General features: G+C 44.5%; 1 protein-coding gene across 4 annotated transcripts in view; it reads left to right on the top strand.

The window, feature by feature from the left end:
• The first annotated feature begins 17,381 nt into the window (after positions 1-17,381).
• Positions 17,382-21,303, top strand: part of KAT7 (lysine acetyltransferase 7) — a 31,522-nt gene continuing 27,600 nt past the window's right edge. For 2 of the 4 annotated variants that reach the window (XM_082441732.1, XM_082441731.1), the window contains exons 1-2: positions 17,409-17,568; positions 20,035-20,182. In XM_082441732.1, the coding sequence (XP_082297858.1) occupies positions 17,554-17,568; positions 20,035-20,182 (163 nt within the window). In that variant the 5' untranslated portion in view covers positions 17,409-17,553. Of the gene's footprint in view, positions 17,569-20,034; positions 20,183-21,303 lie in introns of all 4 variants that reach the window. The other 2 variants (XM_082441729.1, XM_082441730.1) reach the window with 2 other exon arrangements.

The following is a 21,303-nucleotide window of genomic DNA, read 5'->3' as shown; positions in this document are numbered from 1 at the left end:
CAATTTCTAGACCACTAACCTGCCTGAGAGCCAAAGTGTGAGCCAGCTAGTCTCTTGAAATCTGTTCTTACCTGACAACTTCGTGCATTTTAGGACCCAACATGTAAATTCTCAGGCAGTCTTAGAAGATGATGTGTGATTTTTATTGGTTGGGCCATACAGTGTGTGTTAGAGGTAAAAGGCCTGGAGTGAGGAATCTTGAAGTACTTTGGACAAATGGCTTCCTTTCTCTATGCCAGAATCAACTGTGCTTCATCAACCTCACAGAGCTGTTCTAAAGATAAAATGGCAGGACTTCCCTGGTGGCACAGTGATTAAGAATCCGCCTGCTGGGCTTCCCTGGTGGCGCAGTGGTTAAGAATCTGCCTGCCAATGCAGGGGACACGGGTTTGAGCCCTGGCCCGGGAAGATCCCACATGCCACGGAGCAACTAAGCCTGTGCGCCACGACTACTGAGCCTGCGCTCTAGAGCCTGCGAGCCACAACTACTGAGCCCCTGAGCCACAACTACTGAAGCCCGCATGCCTAGAGCCCGTGCTCCGCAACAAGAGAAGCCACTGCAATGAGAAGCCCGCGCACTGCAACGAAGAGTAGCCCCCACTTGCCACAACTAGAGAAAGCCTGCGCGCAGCAACAAAGACCCAACTCAGCCATAAATAAATAAATAAATAAATAAATAAATAAATAAATAAATAAGTTAAAAAAAAAAAAAGTCCACCTGCCAACGCAGGGGACATGGGTTCGAGCCCCGGTCCGGGAAGATCACACATGCCATGGAGCAACTAAGCCCGTGCACCACAACTACTGAGCCTGTGCTCTAGAGCCCACAAGCCACAACTACTGAGCCTGAGTGCCGCAACTATTGAAGCCCACGCGCCTAGAGCCCGTGCTCCACAAGAGAAGCCACCGCAATGAGAAGCCTGCACAACACAATGAAAAGCCCGCACACTGCAGTGAAGAGTAGCCCCTGCTCTCCGCAAATAGAAAAAGCCCGCGCGCAGCAACGAAGACCCAATGCAGCCAAATATAAATAAATAAATAAATTTATTTTAAAAAAAAAAGATAAAATGGCATATTATTGACAGAGGCAATCTTCCCTTGGAGAGAAGGGTAATGTGGGTAGTCTCAAGGATATGGAGTTTAAATTTTATTCTAAAGCCGAAGTACCAGGAGTAGAGAGCCTGGACAGTTGAAGAAGAGTTGGTGGAGGTGGCACAGCTGAAGAATTGGATCTTCTGAATCCAGAGAGTCGTGGTCCTTCTTGATAAGCTGGCAAAAGACACTAAGTTGACCTAGCTGGAGGAATGCAAAGGCAGGCATGTAGAGGAGATCCCTGTCCTCTCCTTACCCAGGTATCATGCCCAACCAGCTGTCTCTTATTCCCTTCTCTATCACTGATAGCTTCTCCTGGCATGGGTATGATGGGAGGATAAAGTCCTCATCTGAAAATTAACCCCTGTCTGTTTCCTCCAATTAAAAAAGCCATGGCTTTGAGGAGGCTGCATGCTGCTAAGGGGAGATGTCTTGCCTTACAAAGCATCTTCTAGCTTGCAAGAAAACCTGTGTCACTGTCCCCCTATCATCTTTATCAACATAATTGTCACTAATTAATTCACTTGTCACAAATTTATTGAAATGACCACAACGTGCCAGACATAGAGCTAGGCACTAAGGAATGACAATAATGTTCGGAGACATACTTCCTATTCTGGAGTTCACAGCCCAGCAGGCCTTGAAGCCTGTAAGCAGAAGTGGTCTAGATGCTGTTCTGATTGAGACATGAGCTGGGTCCTGCTTTCAGGGAGGTCAGAGGCAGGCACTCAAAAACATCAAAAGTGGAGGATTACCTACACCAAGTATATCAATAAATTGTTTTTCATCTATGGGAGAATTACTTGCCTTAGAGGGTTCCAACAGCAAATGCTTAGTCCCTTGATCCCAGCCTGATCTTGGGATGTCCATAGCTGTCACAAATAAACGAGGACTCAAGGAACTGGAGTTATTTTTCCTACAAGTGTGAGTCAGAGATACAGCCCCTCCGCAAACAGTCCCTATAAGGCCTGGGGTCTTCAAAGCTGCAGAAGTCTGAGGGGACTACCAAGGATGAAAGGCTGAGGAGAATTCTGGAAGATCAGAGGATCCACAAGGAGGCCTTATCCTGCTGGCTACTGAATTAAGAGAAGGCTGGGGCTGTCATAGCCAAGAGCAGCTTTCCAGTTCTGAAGGCGCTGTCCGGCCCTACTTCCAGGGCACCTTGACCCTCACCCTGTGCATTTATGCCATGATAACCAACAAGAATGGAAATTCTAAATCGCCATTTTTACCCTTCAGAATCTGATACTCAGTAGCACTTGTTCAGCAGGGACTAGAGAAGTCTTGACATTCCTTGGTACCTGGGGGACTATCTCTGAACTTCCTGGTAAATGTCTATGTACTTACGTCTTTGGCCCCTGGGTTCCAAAATGATAAAAATGAAAAATAAAATGACACAGACACACAGTGTCTGTTTCTGACCTACCTCCTTCCCTCAGCCTCTGTCTGAAATGTCAGGCCCAGTTCCTCAGGGAACGAGATCCTGAGGAAATGGGGTCAGAGCTAAAGGAGCAGAGCAGCCTGAGAGGGATTGGGAAGGAGTGTTGAGGGAACGAATGAGGTTATGGGAACAGAGTAGGGAGGGGGGCCTAGCCCTCAACCTCTCTCCCACTCTGGTGGCCTCCCTCTCCCTACATCCCTGCCCTATTACTCCCGAGGTAACCGTGGCCTGGATTTTGACCTTCGGTACTCTGACACACTTTGTCCCTTGCTGCGGCCCACCACTTTCTATCCTCTGCTTAGTTATCTCACTTGTTCATTCTCCTTCTTTCAGACTGGGTGATGTTCACTCCTTAATTCTTCTTTTCCTCTCGGTGGGAATCAAATTTTCCTGTTAAACTGCAGCCTTTTAAAACTGAACCTTCCTCGTCTTTAACAATAAAGGATTTGTTGGATGTTTTAAAATAGGTAAAGGGTAAATGTGGGATCAGAGACATCAAAATTTTGGAATACAGGACCTAGTGGCGTTCCATGAAAAATACAAAGTAGATCTTTTTGGAAGAACTGGAAAAGACATTAGAGACTGTATATGATCCAGTCCCTTCATTTTACAAATGGAGAAATGGGTGCTGAGACAAGGGAATGAATTGCCGGAGGCCACTTGGCAAATCAGAGGCAGGACAGGAGACCAGGGCTCCTGCATCCTGGTCAGTGTTGCCTCAAAACATAAATAAATAACTTCCAAAAGAATTTATATGGCAGGCTTCCCTGGTGGCACAGTGGTTGAGAATCTGCCTGCCAATGCAGGGGACACGGGTTCGAGCCCTGGTCTGGGAGGATCCCACATGCCGCGGAGCAACTGGGCCCGTGAGCCACAATTACTGAGCCTGCGTGTCTGGAGCCTGTGCTCCGCAACGAGAGAGGCCACGATAGTGAGAGGCCCGCGCACTGCGATGAAGAGTGGCCCCCGCTTGCCGCAACTAGAGAAAGCCCTCGCACAGAAACGAAGACCCAACACAGACATAAATTTAAAATAAATAAATAAATAAATAAATAAAAATTAAAAAAAAAAAGAATTTATATGGCATACTATTCAGCAATAAAAAGGAATAAACTACTGATATATGCTACAATGTGGATGGACCTTAAAAAACATTATGCTAAGTAAAAGAAGCCAGATGCAAAAGACTACATATTGTATGATTCCATTTATATGAACTATCCGGAAAAGGCAAATTTATAGAGACAGAAAGCAGATCAGTGGTTGCCTAGGGCTAGGAGTAGAAGCAGGGATGACCTGCAAACAGGCACAATGGAACTTTTTGGGGTGATGGAAATGATCTAAAACTGGAATGTGGTGATGGTTGCACAACTCTATAAACTTAATAAAAATCATAGAATTATACATGTATAATAAGTGAATTTTATGGTATATAATTTATGCTTCAATCAATCTGTTTAAAAAAAAAGGATTTAGATATGTTTATGGATGAGAGATCTATGATGTATGTCAGACCCTGCTAATCTTAAGGGAACATCTAATGAAAAAGATATACCTACCCCCATGATATCCATAAAAGTTCACTGTGAAAGACATAAGATTTGGTTCTTTGACCTATGAAATACCCAGGTTAGCATTCTTCATTTTTAAAAAGTGTCCTCCTGGGGCCTTCCCCGGCAGTCCAGTGGTTAAGACGCCGTGCTCCCACTGCAGGGGGCGCGGGTTCAATCCCTGGTCGGGGAGCTAGGGTCCTGCATGCCATGTGGCACGGCCAAAAAAATAAAAAATAAAAATAAAAAATAAAAAAATAAAAAAATAAAAAGTGTCCTCCTCACTAAAATGTGTAAGTTTCCTGAGGAGAACAGGCGTGTCTTCGTCCTCAGGCTAATTACTACACCTAGCACTGTGACCAGCATGCAGATGGCGCTTCACAAAAAATGAATTAAAATAAACTTTAGTTCTGCTGTGTCATGTGATTATGGGTACCTCGGGGGACCATCTGGTTTCTAGAGCAGTACCTCGGTGGGAAGAGTTTGCATCCCCTACACACTCCCAAGCCCCTCAGAGAGTAAAGTCTCTGGAGAGGAGATGCTGGTTGCATACATTCCCAGGAGACTGTATATAAACCAAAAGGCCTATTCGTTTCACCCCCTTTAGACCTCTCCTTTCTCTGCTATTGTTCCCATTTACCTTCTCCAGGTCAGCCTCAAAAATACAATGACCCTTGGAGCAAAGAAGCTACAATACCCTAAACATTCTTCATCTAATTCCACACCTAATCCTTTTCCCTTCCCCTCACACCATGCACCAAATCAGGAATCAAGTACCATGAAATCCAGTTCAAATATATTATAAATATAACAGAAGGGACAAGTGATGTGAAAGTTGGTCTGTAGTTTAATTTCCTTCAGTCCTAGGGCATAGGCTCAGAACTTGTTTTCAGAGCCAAGAATATTACCTAAAGGGCTTTTGTAATAGACAACTGCAAAATATCACCACAGATGTATCCTCAGTTTTATCTTCTGAGCTTGGATATGATATTCCCCCTCCCTCCCTGCAATTCCACCATCTTCATCACCAGCTTCAACTTCTAATCAGACCTCAGTTCCTTCTAGCATTCCTCAACTGACCCTGTGAGGCACTAATGATGCCCCCAGGACTTAAGTGTTCGGTTTTTAGCCCATTATTTTGTGCTACCTTATGGGTGGCTTCATAATTCCTCTTCAATCATTTGATATATGTTTGTCCTTTCTCCCCAATTCTGAGCAAAGGGACCCATTTGCTCTGTTATTTCTTGTCAGCTACTAGTGCAAGCCACTGCGTCCGGCGATGTTGAGGCAATATTGGTTGTTTTTCCAACTAATGTTTCTGATCACTCCTGAAGGCTGAGGCTAAAAGCCCTGCAGGAACTTTCCTGGTGGTCCAGTGGTTAAGACTCCATGCTCCCAATGCACGGGGCCCGGGTTCGATCCCTGGTCAGGGAACTAGATCCCGCATGCCACAACTCAAAGATCCTGCGTGCCACAACTAAGACCCAGCGCAGCCAAATACATAAATAAATAATAAATAAAGCAACACTATAAAAAAAAAAATAAAAGCCCTGCAGACTAAAAGTAGGGAAGGCTCCAGGTTCTGTGAGGTCTAATACTTATATAATTTGGGGGTTCCTCTTTAGGTTAAATAGTAAAATAATTATAGGATTAGGGAGAAGGACTTGGAAGGGTTCTGTGCAAGTGAGGGCTCTGACTCTTAAGTTTCATTAGCTTCATTGTAAATCTGTTTCTGACTGAAAAAAATGAAGCCTGGTTACATCCCATCCAACTCTTCAGTCCTGATTGATCAGGCGCCTATTCCTGGCTTTTCCTGTGGATATCCTGTACCCAGCACACCTATTCCACAAGAAGGCTCTGGCTCAACAAAATGGCCTTGGGAGCCAAGTCTCTCTATTTAGTGAAAAAGTCCCAAAGGGCTGGATTAACACTCCTCCCACTTAGTAACTTGGAGGCACTTAGAATAATGCTCCTTTCAGAGCAGGTGATTTCTTGCTATGCGTGGTGGAGGGTGAGGACCTTGTATCCAATTCTTCCTGGAAGACCCTGATGGCTCAAAGCCTCGAGGAGTTGTGTTGTTATGCAGCAGAAGGGCCTGGAATGTTCCAGTACATTCCACCAGTGGCCTCTGTGACCCCTGCTTCTATTCAACTTGGGCAAAGTCCTGGTAATCTACAAAGTAGCGTGTATTCTGCTGGGGTAGGAAGCAGCTTAGTCTTACTTCTTCCATGCCACTCTGATAGTATCATACAAGTTGGCACCTTTCTTGGAAGTCCCACCCAGAAGCTCCATCCAATTCTCTAACCTACTGGGTGTTTGCCCAGAATGTCAAGTCAGGGTCTAGATCTCAACCCTGTTAATTTTTTGGCCATATACACCCAATTTTGAATTCTTCCCCAAAAATTCTTCCTGGGATCTCTGAATCTGTGGTGGGTCTGCATTCCTCAGAATGCCCAAGAAGCTTGTGCCACCTGTGGAGACACTAACATCAGGGCCCCAGAAAGAAGGTAGTATAATTAGGATGCTATAGACCATGTGCCCCAACTACACAGCATAGAAGAATACTTCTGCTTACTGGGAGCTTCCTATAGACTAAGTAATTTGCACACATAATATTATTTAACCCTCAGTCCTATCCAGTTGGTGTAACTATCCCCAATTCACAGGTGAGAAAACTGAGGCTCAGAAAGGTTAGGAAATGTATTGGAGGTTATCTAGCTAGAGAAGACAGGTTCATCTGCTTTCAAAGACTGTGTATAACCACTACTGGGGGGTTCAGTGGACTAGGTCAGAGGGATGCAGACCTAGAGGTCCACTCCTTACCCAGAAGTTGAAGGTCAGAGTTAGGAATACAGACCAGACCCTATAACCCACTTCCCTGCCTCCCTGTCACCTCCCCTAGCCCTAAACTCTCTAGAACTCTTTGTTTACAGTGCAGAGAAGCAGTGCTCAGAAATTATGGAGGTGAGTCTGGCAGGTTCCAGCTGTTCTTGGTGAGGGAGTTGAACATTTTTTGGAACTTCTCCTTGACAAAAGCATGGACTAAATGCACTTCCTTTCTCCAAGCTTCCTACCTTGGGGAAGGAGAGAGATGGGGAAGCTGGGGGATTTCCATTTAGGAGAAACCAGAGACGATCAAAGGAGGTAGGAGGGTGGTGCTGCCCTTTAAGAAAGACTGCCAGAGCTCTGGAACTTGGACTCTTAAGAAACTTCTGTAATGTGCCAAGTAAAGTGAGAAAGCTCTTCCTGGGGTCAAAAGAGGAGCTACAAGAGGAGGCCCTAGGGAAGACTTGGCAGAAAAGGGTGGGAAGGAAGTCAGACTCTATCCAGGACCAAAAGTGTGGTTTAATTCTGAACCCACCAAAACCAAAAAAAAGAAAGGGGCTCACCCCTTGACTCTCTACGTCCAGGGTGGGACAGCCAAATAAGGGGAACTCTCGCCGGACTGTGCTCTCCATTTTGACACAAAACACTGGCTGTACTGCCTGCCCAGCCTGCCAGAGAGCTGCTGGAAAGAGCCACTGACCGCTGCATTTGGTTGATAAATGATGGGCACCCCTGCCTGCTGCCCATTCTCTTTTTTCTCCCTGCTTAGTTTGCAGCCTTCTGCCTGGCAGGGAGCCCCAGAATAGGGGTGGGAGAGAAGGGTCCTCCAGACAGTATTTAATCCTTAGTGATTTATAGGCTGCTGGAAGGGGAGGGGGGATGTCAGACAGGGGAAGCCCCTGGGACTAGTTTCCATGATGCATCAGCACACCATTGACAAGAGTCTAAGTATTTTCCTGATGCCTGTGCCTTCAGGCCCATCTTTGAGAGAAGATATAGCCCTTACCCCTCTGGTACCAGGTAGCATGAGACCAGCAGAGCTGGCTGGGAAATGAACATACAACCAAATCCTCAACCTTTACTTTAAACCACACACTGCTGGGAGAGGGAAGAAATAAGTGAGGATGAGCAGGTCAGTAGTTGTTTTTGGAGGATTTATTTTTTTAATGTACGAGAATTCTTTTGAACCCTCCGTGGCTCTAAGAAAAACTATTTGAAATGTCCCTGCTTAAGGGGCCGGGGGGGGGGGGGCAGGTAAGTGCCAGGGATGGAAGGCTAAATGCCAGGGAGGCTGGTTGCAGGGATTCTTGGAACCAGGGCTATTGGCCTCCCTGCTGTGGGCTCAGGAATACCAGCCCCAGGCTCTGGTTGCCCTGAGAGATGCAGCCATTTTTACTTCTGATTAAAGGGCACCACCTTCTGGGATTTTCCCTTCTTTGGTGAAAACCTGAGTAGAATATGCCCAGGGAACCAATGGGGCATGTGCCCAGGAGTCTGGAGGGCACTGGAGATAACAATGTGAGGCAGGGTGAGATCAATGCTTTTTATAGCTTAGAGTTTGGTCCCTGCTGGTGGAGAGAAGATGCATTTTGTGAGAGTGTATGGTAATTGCTCTTCATAAGGATGATCTCAAAAGGTCAAGGGATGGGCCTTGAATAGCCCTAATGTCCCTGAAATAGTCTATTGTATAGCTATTGTCCATACATGTAAAGGAACCCTTCTTGACCCTATTCATACTTTTCTGCCTCTGGGATTTCCCAAGTGAAAATTGTATTCTACTTTATCCCCAGACCCAAGTCTACCTCTTTTAAGCTTCAACAACAAAATAGTTCAACATACATTTCTTGAGCTCCTACTATGTGCCAGGCATCGTGCTAGGTGCTGGGAATATAAATAACACACAGTCTCTTCTCTGGGGAGTCCACAGTCTAGTTTTTGAAAAATTTTCCTTCGCACTGACTTTTCGGATTTGGTAAATAAATCTGCATCTATACCCTTTATATTTTCATATGCATGGATCATAGTCTAAGCTTCCATCTTTCCACAATCTTTAAAATTTTGCCTCACATGGTAACCTCCATTTTCCCCTTGACCAATTTAGATAACTTTCTTTGGACCCTGATATGTCTTCTTAGGAGTTGAGTGACCAGAATTAAACACCATATTTCATATAAAAATGCTATATGAATGTGTGTACAGGAGTAATGCTATGTTGTCTAACTTCCTTCATTTATCATTATTATTGCCATTCTTTCATACATCCAGTAGTTACTGAGTACCTATTAAGCACTATGTACTGTGCTGGGTGCTGAGAATGCAATGGTAAGTAAAATGGACACTGCTCTCATGAAACCTAGTCTGGGTATGTGTTGGGAGGACAGAAGCAAAGAATCCAAACAGTCACACAAATAGATATATAATTATAAACTGAGACAAATGTTATGAAGAAAAATGCCGGGTGCTGTAACAGTATAGAAATAAGGGCTTTGGTCTAGTCTGGAAGCTTTGGGAAATAGTTCCCTGAGGAAATGACATTTGACCTTAGATCTGAAGGATCAGTGGAAAGAGGTGAAGAAGAGAATGAGGGAAGAACATTCCAGACAGAGTAAAGAATATGTGCAAAGATCCTGAGGTAGAAGGAACCAGGGGACTCCTGAGAATTGCAGGAAGGCCAATGAGGTTAAAGCACAGAGAATGAGGTTGTGTGGGATGGGCTGGAGAATTAACCAAAGGGCAGATCATGCAGGTCACTGCAGGCCAGGTAAGAATTTCAGTCTTTATCCTACAGAAGATCATGGAACCAAAGTCTTTACAGAAGAGCTTTTTTTCCCAGATTATTAATGCTGCTTAGACTTGTCTTAAAGGAGAACAGTAATGATAGTCTGAACTATTAGGAACTTTCCCAGTTTCCTGGCATGGTGTGGCTATGTCTGGCTGGCCCTAGGGAGGCCCAAAGCTGATGAACCGGCCCCAGCCTGGCAGCCCTCAGGCAAGGGATGGCCACCGTCAGTATGGACAGAGGTGCAGGGGTGGAAGGTGGGTGGAGTGCTTTGCCTGAGGTATCAGCCCCACAGTGACATTTGGAACAGCCCCAAGCCTATGGCTCTTGTTCCTTGATAAGTCTATCATGTGTCCCCCCCCCATTTAAATGGTCTTCTCACCCTGCCACCCTTCCTACAGCAGCTGTGCGCCCCACCCAATCTGGGGAAGGCCTCTGGATAAGAACTCTGACTCTGCCCAGAACCTGAGGTCTTGGCCTTCTGAGTTCAGGCCTTAGTACTATCTGGAACCATGTATATACATATCCCTGATAGTTTTCCAGAGTTATTAATGGAAGCCATGGGAGAATAGGGTCATGATGGTTGGACTTGGTCTTTCTGAAGCCCTCTCTTTCCTTCCAGGCCTATCTTTGGAGAATGTGGTCTGGTGTAGTGACATCTACTGGCAAGGCTAGGCAGGTAAAAAAAAATGACCAGATGCCCACTCATCCTCAAGTAATTTCCAGACTAGTAAGAAAATCATCCTTAACCCCTGAGATTGGGTTGGGTCAGTAACCTCAGTTGGTTAGAGCAAGACTAAGAAGAGCAGGGTTGTGAGTTTGGACCATGTATGTGCTGATTTACCTTAAATAGAGAAATTATTTTCCTAGTTGTAGCCCGCAACCCTCACCCTGGCAGTTGATTCACATTTGGGTACAATTAGTCACAAGGGAGACTGACTGAGCATGTGTAAGTGACTCAGAGAGAACCATTCCTAGCCCCAGTTCCTGGGAAAGCATCTCCCAACAAATGAAATGACCTTCAGTTTACAAACGGCAGAACGCAGGGTCATTTTTCACCCTCCTGAGGTTGACTGGTTTGCGAATTTTTTTCCTAGTACTCAGTTTCTCCTAGGTCATCAGGAAAATAGTGTCAACACGACCATCTTCAAAGTTTCTATAGTGGGCAAGAGTGACTACAGCTTTTAAAGCGGCCCCTCAGTTCTTGCTGAGATAAGACATAACCTGCCTCCCCACTGCTTTCATCCATGTCATCTACACATTCTGTTCATAATATCATTCTCCTTCTCAATAGTATGCATACTTGACAAAGAGTTTACCACTAGAGGTAATAGGGAAGCCAGAGAGAAAGAGTGAGGAGAAACTACTAGAGAAATCGTTATGAAGCAAATCTTCTGCTTTCTTAGTAACACTGATTCCATAGCTGAATGTGGCTCAGACAAAGCATCTATCTTTCATACAAACTTAAAAGAAAATCATCAAGACCTCAGTAGAGAAATGAGTAATACATAGGATTTCATGGAAGAGGAAACAGGACTAGTAAAGAAACACATGGAAGACTGAAGTCTATCCTAACTAGAAATAAAATGAAAAGCACATTTGAGGTGCAGTTTTCATTTTTTTACTAAACTTGCAAGATTTTATTAAGTGGTAACACTCAGTTCTGGGAATATCTTAAAATTGGTATCCTCCCACAATGATGGTGACACTTTAAATTTAGGCAAGTCTTTGGGGAAAGAAATAAAGCAATGTATAAGAGGCAGAAATAAAAACAGGAGAGCTACAGATGCATGCAGACTCTCACTGCAGCATTGACTTAAAAGACCCTAAATAATCCCAAATAGGGGAGTGAGAGCACATTATGTCACAGAGCCACATTGCAATGTCACATGGCAATTACAATTACAATTATGAGGACTACAGAGAAACATGGGAAATATTGAGAATGTGTAAAAAATGTGAAATTTCATGTAAACAATGAGTGCATTTATACAAAACGTGTACATGTAATAAAATGTACACATGTGGAGAAAAATTGGAAGGCAATATGCAAAAAATAAAAATAGCTCTATGGCACCAGTGAGATTAAGGATGTCTTTTATTTTTTCAGACATTTATTTAGTGTTATTATACTGCGTTAGTAACTTTTGAAAAGGTGGAGGGGGTTGGTGCCGGTGAACGTCATACTCCCCTCACCCCCTCCTATACACACTTGTCCTAAATCGTCAGCTGGAGGAGGAAAAGACCATGTGTGTTTATTCACAGTGTGCACTCAGCTCCTACCCAATGCCTAGCACTTATCAGATGCTCAATAAACATAAGTTGAATGAATAAATGAAAATGCCTGCAGTCTAAAAAGTCTCAACCCATGATCACTGAGTACATTCCATCCTGGGGAATAAAGAATTTGGTTTTGCTAGAATTAAAAATAAAAAAAGAAGGCCCATCCATAACAGCAATTCCCTGGTTTTCTTGATAAGTGAATTTGGGCATGGAGAACCCAGGGAGAGACAGTCTGTTAAAGCAAACCCAATTACCACCCAGGAACATATGTTGCCCTGAGGCCTCTGCTGCCATAACAACATTGCGTAACTATAACTACAGCCCTGGAGGCTTTGGCCCTGTCAAATAAGGAAAAGGATGTCTCCATTGTATGAGGGCTTTGTGCTCAGATTGGCTTCCCTAGGGAGCTTGGATTAGGGAAAGGGAGGTAGATAAGTGGAAGAAAGGAGGAGATGAAGGGCAGGAGTGGGAGAAGAACTGCTACTGAATCAGGATCAGAGTGATTTTTTTTTTTTTACTTTTAGCAATTTTCAAAATGCAGTTATTTGACTGTTTAGTTTTGGTCCTTATTTATAACCCCAGCTACAGAGGTGGGGAACAGTGACTGAGCCTGCTGGGATCTGTCCAATACCTTCCCCCAGGGCGGGGCTGGGGTGGGTGGTGGATAAGGTGATCCAAGAACCAAATTAACAAGTAACCAAGAAGGTAAGAGAAGTTCCAGGCCATCTCCAGCAAGAGTAAGAAAGGAGGGACCACTAATGACCTCATTGACTATTTTTTTCAATTAAAAAAAAACATTTAATTATTTGTTTATTTATTTCCACTGACTCTATTTTTAAGGCAGCTGTGAGTGAAAAGATTTTAATATGAATTATAGTCACATCAGCAAATTCTGAGATTCTTGCAGAGGGACAGAGACTAGGCCAATACTTTTACTCAGAAGTTGCGAGATTGGCCTGGCTACACTAGCATTGTCTTTAAAAGGTCAAGGCATGCTTCCCCACCTTACAGGACAGTTATCTGCACACAGAGGAAACTGCTATCCCTAACCCCTCCTGGTCAAAAAGAGGCTTAGAGGTGAGAGGGTGGCTGGTTCTGAGCCAACACCTGGCAGTGGCCACCCCATTTACTGAGCCCTTTTAGATGCCAGCACGGGAGAAGCTGGAGATGATGTGGCCAGCCAGGCAAGGCTCCCAACCTCCAGGAACTCCCAGGCCTTTGAAGCAAACAATGGACAACTACACTTTGTATTTGAAATATGGTACCCACCATTTTACTAGCAAGGGGAGCATTTGAAAGGAAGTTGAGGGATCTTTTAGGGAGCTTCAAATGTAACTAAGGAGACAAGATACAGGTATGAGAAAGAAACTTCACAAGAACATACACAAAAGATTACCCCCGCTACCCCTGCCCTGTTTGGTTCCTCCTCAGCTCTGGGTAAGGGTATTATTATGGAAGCGTTCTGACTGGTCTCCCTGCCACTCTGATCAGTCCCCCTCACAGCTTTCAGAAAGAGATCTCTAAAGTTCAAGTCAATCGTGGGAATCCTCTGATTAAAGTCCTTCAGAGATTCCCCCTCACCTCCAGCCCAGGCTCCTCAGCAGGGCATTCAAGGCTCTGCATGAACTGGTTCCCAAAACCATTCCTGCCTCTTCTTATGTCAACCACTCCAAATCCAGTCATGCCCTTAGTCACTCACACACAGTACTGCTCCACACCTCTGTGCTTTTGCACATGCTGTTCCCTCTGCATAGAAAGCCCTTACTCTCCTTGTCCTCTGGCAAACTTATTCGTCCTATGAAGTTCTACTTGTTTCACCTCCTCTATGCATCCTTTCCTAAACCCTCCTGATAAAACCGTCCACTTCCTCCTCTGTACCACACTTCTGAACCTTGCTCATCTTTCTGTTTTTCCATTAATACTCTTATAGTGTTTTGGCACAACAAGCTTACTGGCCTGGGGAAACACGATGTTTTATCCATCTTGCTTTGACTCAATGCCTGATATATAATGCCTGGGTAATCATCTTGCTCAACAGACAAAAGCAAACAACCATCGAGACCATATAAAGCTATATTCACAAACATTAAGATGTTACTGCCATAACTAGGGTAACTGGAATAATAAATATCAGTAACAACAGCCATTTATTGCCAAAGTAAGAGCACTTACTCTGTCAGGAACTGTGCTAAGCTCTCTGTAACAATCATTTCCTTTAATCCTTATAACAACCCTGTGAAGTGGCTATTCATATCTCCACTTCACAGATGAGAAAACTGAGGCACAGGTAAAATTTTATAACTTGTCCAAAAGCAATGCAGACAGAAAGTGACAGAGCTAAAATTCAAATCCAGATCTGACACCAAACCCTGTACTGGACGCTAGAAGAGCTGATGCATAAAACAAATAGGATTTACGTTCCTCTTACTTTTTAGGGAAGGAGAGAGGGAAACAGAACATCTACCAAACTGTATAAGGAAAAGTACACATAAAGCAGTAAGTGCAAAATAACATAAATCCCTATGCCCTAATACCTTAGGAAGAATAAATCAGGAAAGACCTTCTGAAGAAAGTAAATATTAAAGAAGGTTGCGAGATGCATCAAGGCAGGAAGAAAAGCCTGTGTGAAAGCATAAAAGCAGGAAGAGCAGTGGAGCTACCCATGTGAAGTCTGGCAGACGAGTATGGGAAGGGGGCAACTGGTAAAAGGCTTTGAAACGAACATCAGTTCCTGCTTTGAGCAGTAACTGTATCATGATGAAAATAAAACTCAAAGTAAAGATTATGTTTGGTTCAAAAAAAGAAAGGAAGAGAGCAAAAAGCTTTTAGGATTTCCCCTTCCCCATTCTAAATATACCTAGCTAAAAAAAAAAAAAGGGACTTCCCTGGTGGCGCAGTGGTTAAGAATCCACCTGCCAATGCAGGGGACACAGGTTCGATCCCTGGTCCAGGAAGATCCCACATGCCAGGGAGCAACTGAGCTCATGCGCCACAACTACTGAACTACTGAGCCCACGTGCTGCAACTACTGAAGCCCATGCACCTAGAGGCTGTGCTCTGCAAGAAGAGAAGCCACCACAATGAGAAGCCCACGCACTGCAACTAAGACCCAATGCAGCCAAAAAAAAAAAGTATATATATATATACACACACACACCTAGCTGTTCGACTTTCATCTTCAGTACACACCTTTCTTACGATCACATTTCTACCTTCTTGGTGTTAGTTTTTTCATCTTTCTGCCAGAGGGTACACCTTCCCAGGACAAGAACCATGTCTAAAGGAAACTGTAAACTCTTTTAATGCTACCTGCAGTGTTTGAAAATTCAGTGTAAGGGATTAACTAATGTTGAACATCTGTAATGCTGGTGTTTGTTTGTATTTTGAATGGCTAAGTCAGGATTTTATTCTAAAACACTAATTTCTAGGGAGGGATACTTCACCATCTTTGAGTGCTATACATTCAGAGACTGTGAAACAGTAAACATATTCTGATTGACTAGCAAGAATTTACTGTACATAGAGCATGGTCTGGGTACTATTTATTTATTTATTATTTTTGGATGCGTTGGGTCTTCGTTGCTGCGCGCGGGCTTTTCTCTAGTTGCAGGAAGCCGCGGCTACTCTTCGCTGCGGTGCGCAGGCTTCTCATTGCGGTGTCTTCTCTTGTTGTGGAGCACAGGCTCTAGGCGCACGGGTTTCAGTAGTTATGGCGCGTGGGCTCAGTACTTATGGCTTGCGGGCTCTAGAGCACAGGCTCAGTAGTTGTGGCGCATGGGCTTAGTTGCTCTGCGGCATGTGGGATCTTCCCGGAACCCGGCTCGAACCTGTGTCCTCTGCATTGGCAGGTGGATTCTTAACCACTGTGCCACCAGGGAAGCCCAGCTCTGGGTAATATTAAGGATGGTATAAAAGAAATGAGATATACTCTTAACATTAGAGCTCCTTACCAATAGTCGGGGAGCCACAACATCCAAGAGTAACCTCAGGAACACTCCAGTAAGTGCAAAATAACAGTAATAGTGTGAAATTAAACGCTTAAGTCCTGAGGGGATACAAAAGAAGAAGAAACAGGAGCCCTTTCTAAATAAGCTCTTATGTGCAATTCAACCTAAGTAAGTTATTCAAAGGTATTTATAGTAAACACTAAAAGCTAAACACTAAATACTAAAAGCTGCCTGTGTTAACACCAGCCCAGGATATCTCCAAGGAGAGTACTAACCAAGGGTCTGGAACTTCAATTCTTCAGAGTCCTCTGTTCAGCACATTAATCAGATGTTTACCTTCTGCTGCTTTGCTCCTTAGCTCAGCTTCAGGGGAAAATCTCCATCTTACCTAGCCTCAGGTGAAACTGGGGTCCAGGATCCTAACTTAATGACTGAGCTGGCCTGGATTCCACCCCTGCGCTCTGGGCCAAGCCTTGGTCTTCTCAAGGCTTTTCTTCCAGCGAGGCTAAATCCTCAATGCCTGCTGTCCACTTCCCAGCCTTTTCTTATGATTCTTCCAGCCTTACATCTTCCACAACTTCTCCTTTCAAGGCGCTCTATTATTTAAAAATCAACGCCTTTCTGAGCTCCAGCTTTACTAAAAATATTCCTTCCTCTTCCCCCTTCCCACAACTCCTGGCTCAAGCATCTGCATTTCGAGAGGTCACTTGGGCTAACGGGTTCAATGCTTCTCCGGCTCTGGTATGGCGCACACAAACACCCACACTCTCACCCTGCGGGCCACCCAAGGCTCTCAAACCCATACAGAATGTGCTCACCAGAACTAAATTGGCAGTTCTTTGGAGCTACAGCTTCTGGAGAATGGTTCTGTCTCCTTTCGCGAGTGAACGGATTAATTTACTTGCTGTTCGCTAAGGACAAGGACAATGTCTCCTCTACCAGACAAGAAACTTCCCGATGATAGACGCTACCCTTTCGTTCCTTTCACAAGCCCCCATTCTCACCACTCTGAGACACAGGATGGCTGTTAAAATATAGTTTCTTCCGCAAAATATCCCTTCCCAACTTTGAGTTTATGTCATAAACGGAAACGTCCTTTAGCCAATTAGGCGACGAAGGCGTTAAGCCTCAGCAACCTGATGGATTCTGGGGCTTTCCTTCCCCGACTTCCGTAAATTAAAACAACCGGGAAGGGAAATGTTGCCCAAGGTAAAGATGAGAACCGTTAACTTCAACTGTCGGGCTTCTGCCCCGAACAGGAATGGCTACCCACGCCTACAAAGGGTGCCATTCCCCTAACTAAACACTGCTCACCCCGGTTTCCACCATCGGTGTCACTTCCTGACCAAGTCCAAAATGGCGCTCTGTAGCCTCACCAGAGGAACGAACCTCCCAGCATCCTCTCTGACCCGTAACGTCAGGTGACGGGAACCCCAGCCGGAAGTAGAGGAAAAAGCGCCTCAGCCCGCGGCGCCTGCGCAGAAGGTTGTAGACGCTGTGAAGCAGGAGGCACTTGGGATCGTAGGCAGGATTGGGACTGCTACAGAGGCCGCCACGGAGCCCGCCGGAGCCACCGTTCCTACTGCTGCTGCCGCCGCTGCCCGAATCGGAACCGTCGGGCCGCAGCCGCCGGCAATGCCGCGAAGGAAGGTGAGAGGAACGGGACAGGAGGGATGGCGGGTTTCTAAGGACAGTCTTTTGAGCAACGTGACGCAGTTGGCCACGCCTCACAGTGGTTGGTTTCCAACTTCCCGCTACCCCGAACCTAGCTCAGCAACCCTCTCTTCTGTCCATACCCAACAGAAAAATGTGGGCCCGATCCTGGCCTCGGCCTATGCTTGCAACTATTCCCGCCCTCTGCTTGCCTGGCTCGGAGGCGTTCTTCTCGTTAATTGGTCGCTGAAACGTCTAGAAGCATATTGATTGGCTGGTGACACCGCCCATTTGGGCTCAACGGTCACCTCCCCGCGTGTGGGGGCGGTGTCTGGGCCCGACCCCACCGCTCTCCGACTGGCGGTAGAGAACGATCCCTTTTCTCTTGATTGGCTGGGCTTGGCAGTCTGTCCTGTGGGGGCGCGGTTTAGCGGGGCCGCGATTGGGTGGCACGAATCCCCCTCCCTTCCGTCTGGAGATGCTCATAGGAGGAGAGGCGGGGTTTTGGAGCATCCTTCCTTTCCCGGCGGGGGACACAACAAAGCAGAGGACTGGGTGGTGGAGAACCAGCGCCCACTCCTAAGGGATCTCACTCTGGCCTTTTGCTCCTAAGCTGTAATTATTCCTTGTTTCCTTAGTTGGACAGAGCCTAGAAAATGCAGTTCGTAAAATCAGAAACTTTGTAGAATTAGATGGGACTTATGAGATCACCTAAGGACACTCCCATCCCTTCTTTTCTCAGCTAAACAGAGGCTTATTGGAGTGCCCCAAGCTCCTCAATTAGGCAATGGCAGAGCCAGGACTACAGAACAAATCTAATTCAGTTCAACAAACGTTTATTGACTACTTGCTACGTGCTGGTTGCTGGGGATTCAGAAATTAATTAGACATGATCTCTGGCTTAAGGAAATCAGAGTCTGATGGGGAAAACAGACATATAAATAACTGTAGAAGGATCTAGTAAATTCTCTACTTGGCAGTAATATACAAAGCTTAACGTCAAGGAAGTGGGAGAGCAATTAAGTCTGTTCTGGAATAAGATGGCAAGTAGATTGGTGAAAGCCAGAGAGAAGAACTGAGTTCCACGGTCAAGCCAGGAAGGGATGGTCAGAGATGATCAGAGATTCAGATGTCTGGGTAATTGGACTAGATGACCTTTAAGATTACCCTTTTAGTCTGTCAATTTTCTGTGACCCTCTCTGGGGCCTCCACTCTTTATCTGGGCAGATTAGACTTGAAATATTTGGAAAGTTGGGTGGTATTCTTGTTCATTTCTGCAGAAATGTTTCTCTTCACAGAGACTTTCAAATATTTACACTTTTTAATGTCTCCTAAAATGACGTACATTGATAGGTGGTATTTATGTTAAGGCTTACCAAATGCAGGAATAGTACTGGTGCCTTGGAATAGGCCCACAGTCCCCTTTCTGCAATTCCCAAATACAAAGAGCTCTTGAAAATGTAAATTTTTTAGTAACTTATTTGGTGGCAAAACCTGTCCTAAACTGTCCTGAGTTTTCGTGTGTCTCATTTAGTGTGATTGTTTACATATTTTGCTGCAGAAAGGGTGTTATTTGCAGGATATATGCAAATTATTCCCTTTCCAAAAATCTAAAAAGTTATGAATTCTAAACACAGCTGGTCCTAAGGGTTTTGAATAAAGAATTGGGGACTTGTAATTTGAAACTTTGGTGTTTTTTTATTTTTTAGCAAATACATTTCTCTTTCTGGTTTAGTAAAAGGTACAGTGTTAATGCTCAGTTGATAAAAGTTATCTTTATGGTTAATCATGCCTCAGGAGGCTAACAATTGACAATTATTAATTGAAAAGATGATGTTTTAAAACCTTTTGTTTTTGCATATCTACGCGTCTTCATGTGCAAGCCGCTCCCCCCCCCCCCCCCCCCCCCCCCGTTCTTAAAGCACTTTTGCCATTCATGTGGAGAAACTTCAAAAGTAGATAAGAAAGAAGAATGCTACTCTTTTTCTCCTTAAGTTCTTTTGGGATCAGAGTTGTGGACCATGACATTTTGAATTAGTGTGTAGTTTTAAAAAATGTAATAGTTGTTCATGGAGACTTTGTACAAAAGCTACTCTGAATTTCAATGGGGTCTAGTGCTAACATTTTTCTCATTACCCTGGACTTTCTGTAAGGACATGGTTATGTCAACCAGACTGTTTTGAGTAGAATACTTTCCAGTTTGTGGTACTGACCTCCAGATGGACTTGTTTCAGGATTAATGATAATACAGTAAGAATTCTCTTTCTGTGTTTATTTAATAAGGGTGCATTATTTGTAGGTTGTTTCATTTAAATGCTCTAAATAAAGGAAAGTTGGCTGTGGAATCCTTTCTTACGTTTGAACTTGGTGTTTTCAGTATCACTGTTCGTTTTTTTTCCAGTGTTAATTCAAACCCACAGAGTAAATGTTTCTGTGCTAATGTTTGGATCTATGGTGTTACAGAGGAATGCAGGCAGTAGTTCAGATGGAACCGAAGATTCCGATTTTTCTACAGATCTCGAGCACACAGACAGTTCAGAGAGTGATGGCACATCCCGGCGATCTGCCCGAGTCACCCGCTCCTCAGCCCGACTAAGCCAGAGTTCCCAAGGTAAAAGGCGGCTTCCTTCTTCCTGACCACACCTCACAGCTGACTGGACATCACATTATGGTGCTAGTTACTGTGGAAACTGGTCCCATGTCTTGATGTTGATGACAGAATCTGGTAAAATGCAGAGTAAATGACTGCGAAGTATCAGGTTTTAAAAAATGGTTCTGTTGGGGGTACTGTCCAATTTGTAGACCCAAAGGAACTATGTCTGGTTTAATAGGTGTGTGACACATGTATGTCCTGAGTCATTTAATTTTTTATAGATTAGTTTCCCTATCAGTAAAATGAGAATGCTGTCTTTTCACTTTCGTTAGAATGGTTTAGGCCTAGGAGCTTAAAATAGTCTCTTGAACTTGTTATTATAGGAGGCCCAATACTTTTAAAACCACGTTTAATTCTGTAGTACAGTCAAGTTCAGGTAATAAATATAAATAGTTGACCTAACTATCAATTGTAAATACCGAGAATTTTGCTTTGGTAGTGAAAAATAGAGAATCTTGGTGTCGGAAGGTCCTCTAGTGCAATTAGCTATCTGGGCTTAGATTTGGAGGGTACCCTTAAACCCTCTTGGCTCTGCTCTGGGATTCCCTGGGGAAGAAGGAAAGTTGTAATGAATACAGAAAGCTGATGATCAACAGGCGATAATAAATTAAGAGGGAAAAATTATATTTAGATTAATTATACTTAGAGCACTTAAACAGTGTTGATTTGGTTAGTGCTTTGTATAAGCATGTTGCAAAATGAGAGAAAAACATCTCTTTTTTCAAGCAAGAAAGTGGGAACATTCACTCTCAGCAACTGTTCCTGTATTTATTTATTTATTTTTTTAATTTTTATTTATTTATTTATTTATGGCTGTGTTGGGTCTTCGTTTCTGTGCGGGCTTTCTCTAGTTGTGGCAAGTGGGGGCCACTCTTCATCGCGGTGCACGGGCCTCTCACTATCGCTGTCTCTCTTGTTGCGGAGCACGGGCTCCAGACGCGCAGGCTCAGTAATTGTGGCTCACGGGCCTAGTTGCTCCGCGGCATGTGGGATCTTCCCAGACCAGGGCTCGAACCCGTGTCCCCTGCATTGGCAGGCAGATTCTCAACCACTGCGCCACCAGGGAAGCCCCTTACTTT

Source organism: Balaenoptera physalus, assembly GCF_965194825.1.
Source record: "Balaenoptera physalus genome assembly, chromosome: 20".
Classification (NCBI taxonomy): Eukaryota; Metazoa; Chordata; class Mammalia; order Artiodactyla; family Balaenopteridae; genus Balaenoptera; species Balaenoptera physalus.
This window is presented reverse-complemented; position numbering and strand designations above follow the sequence as displayed.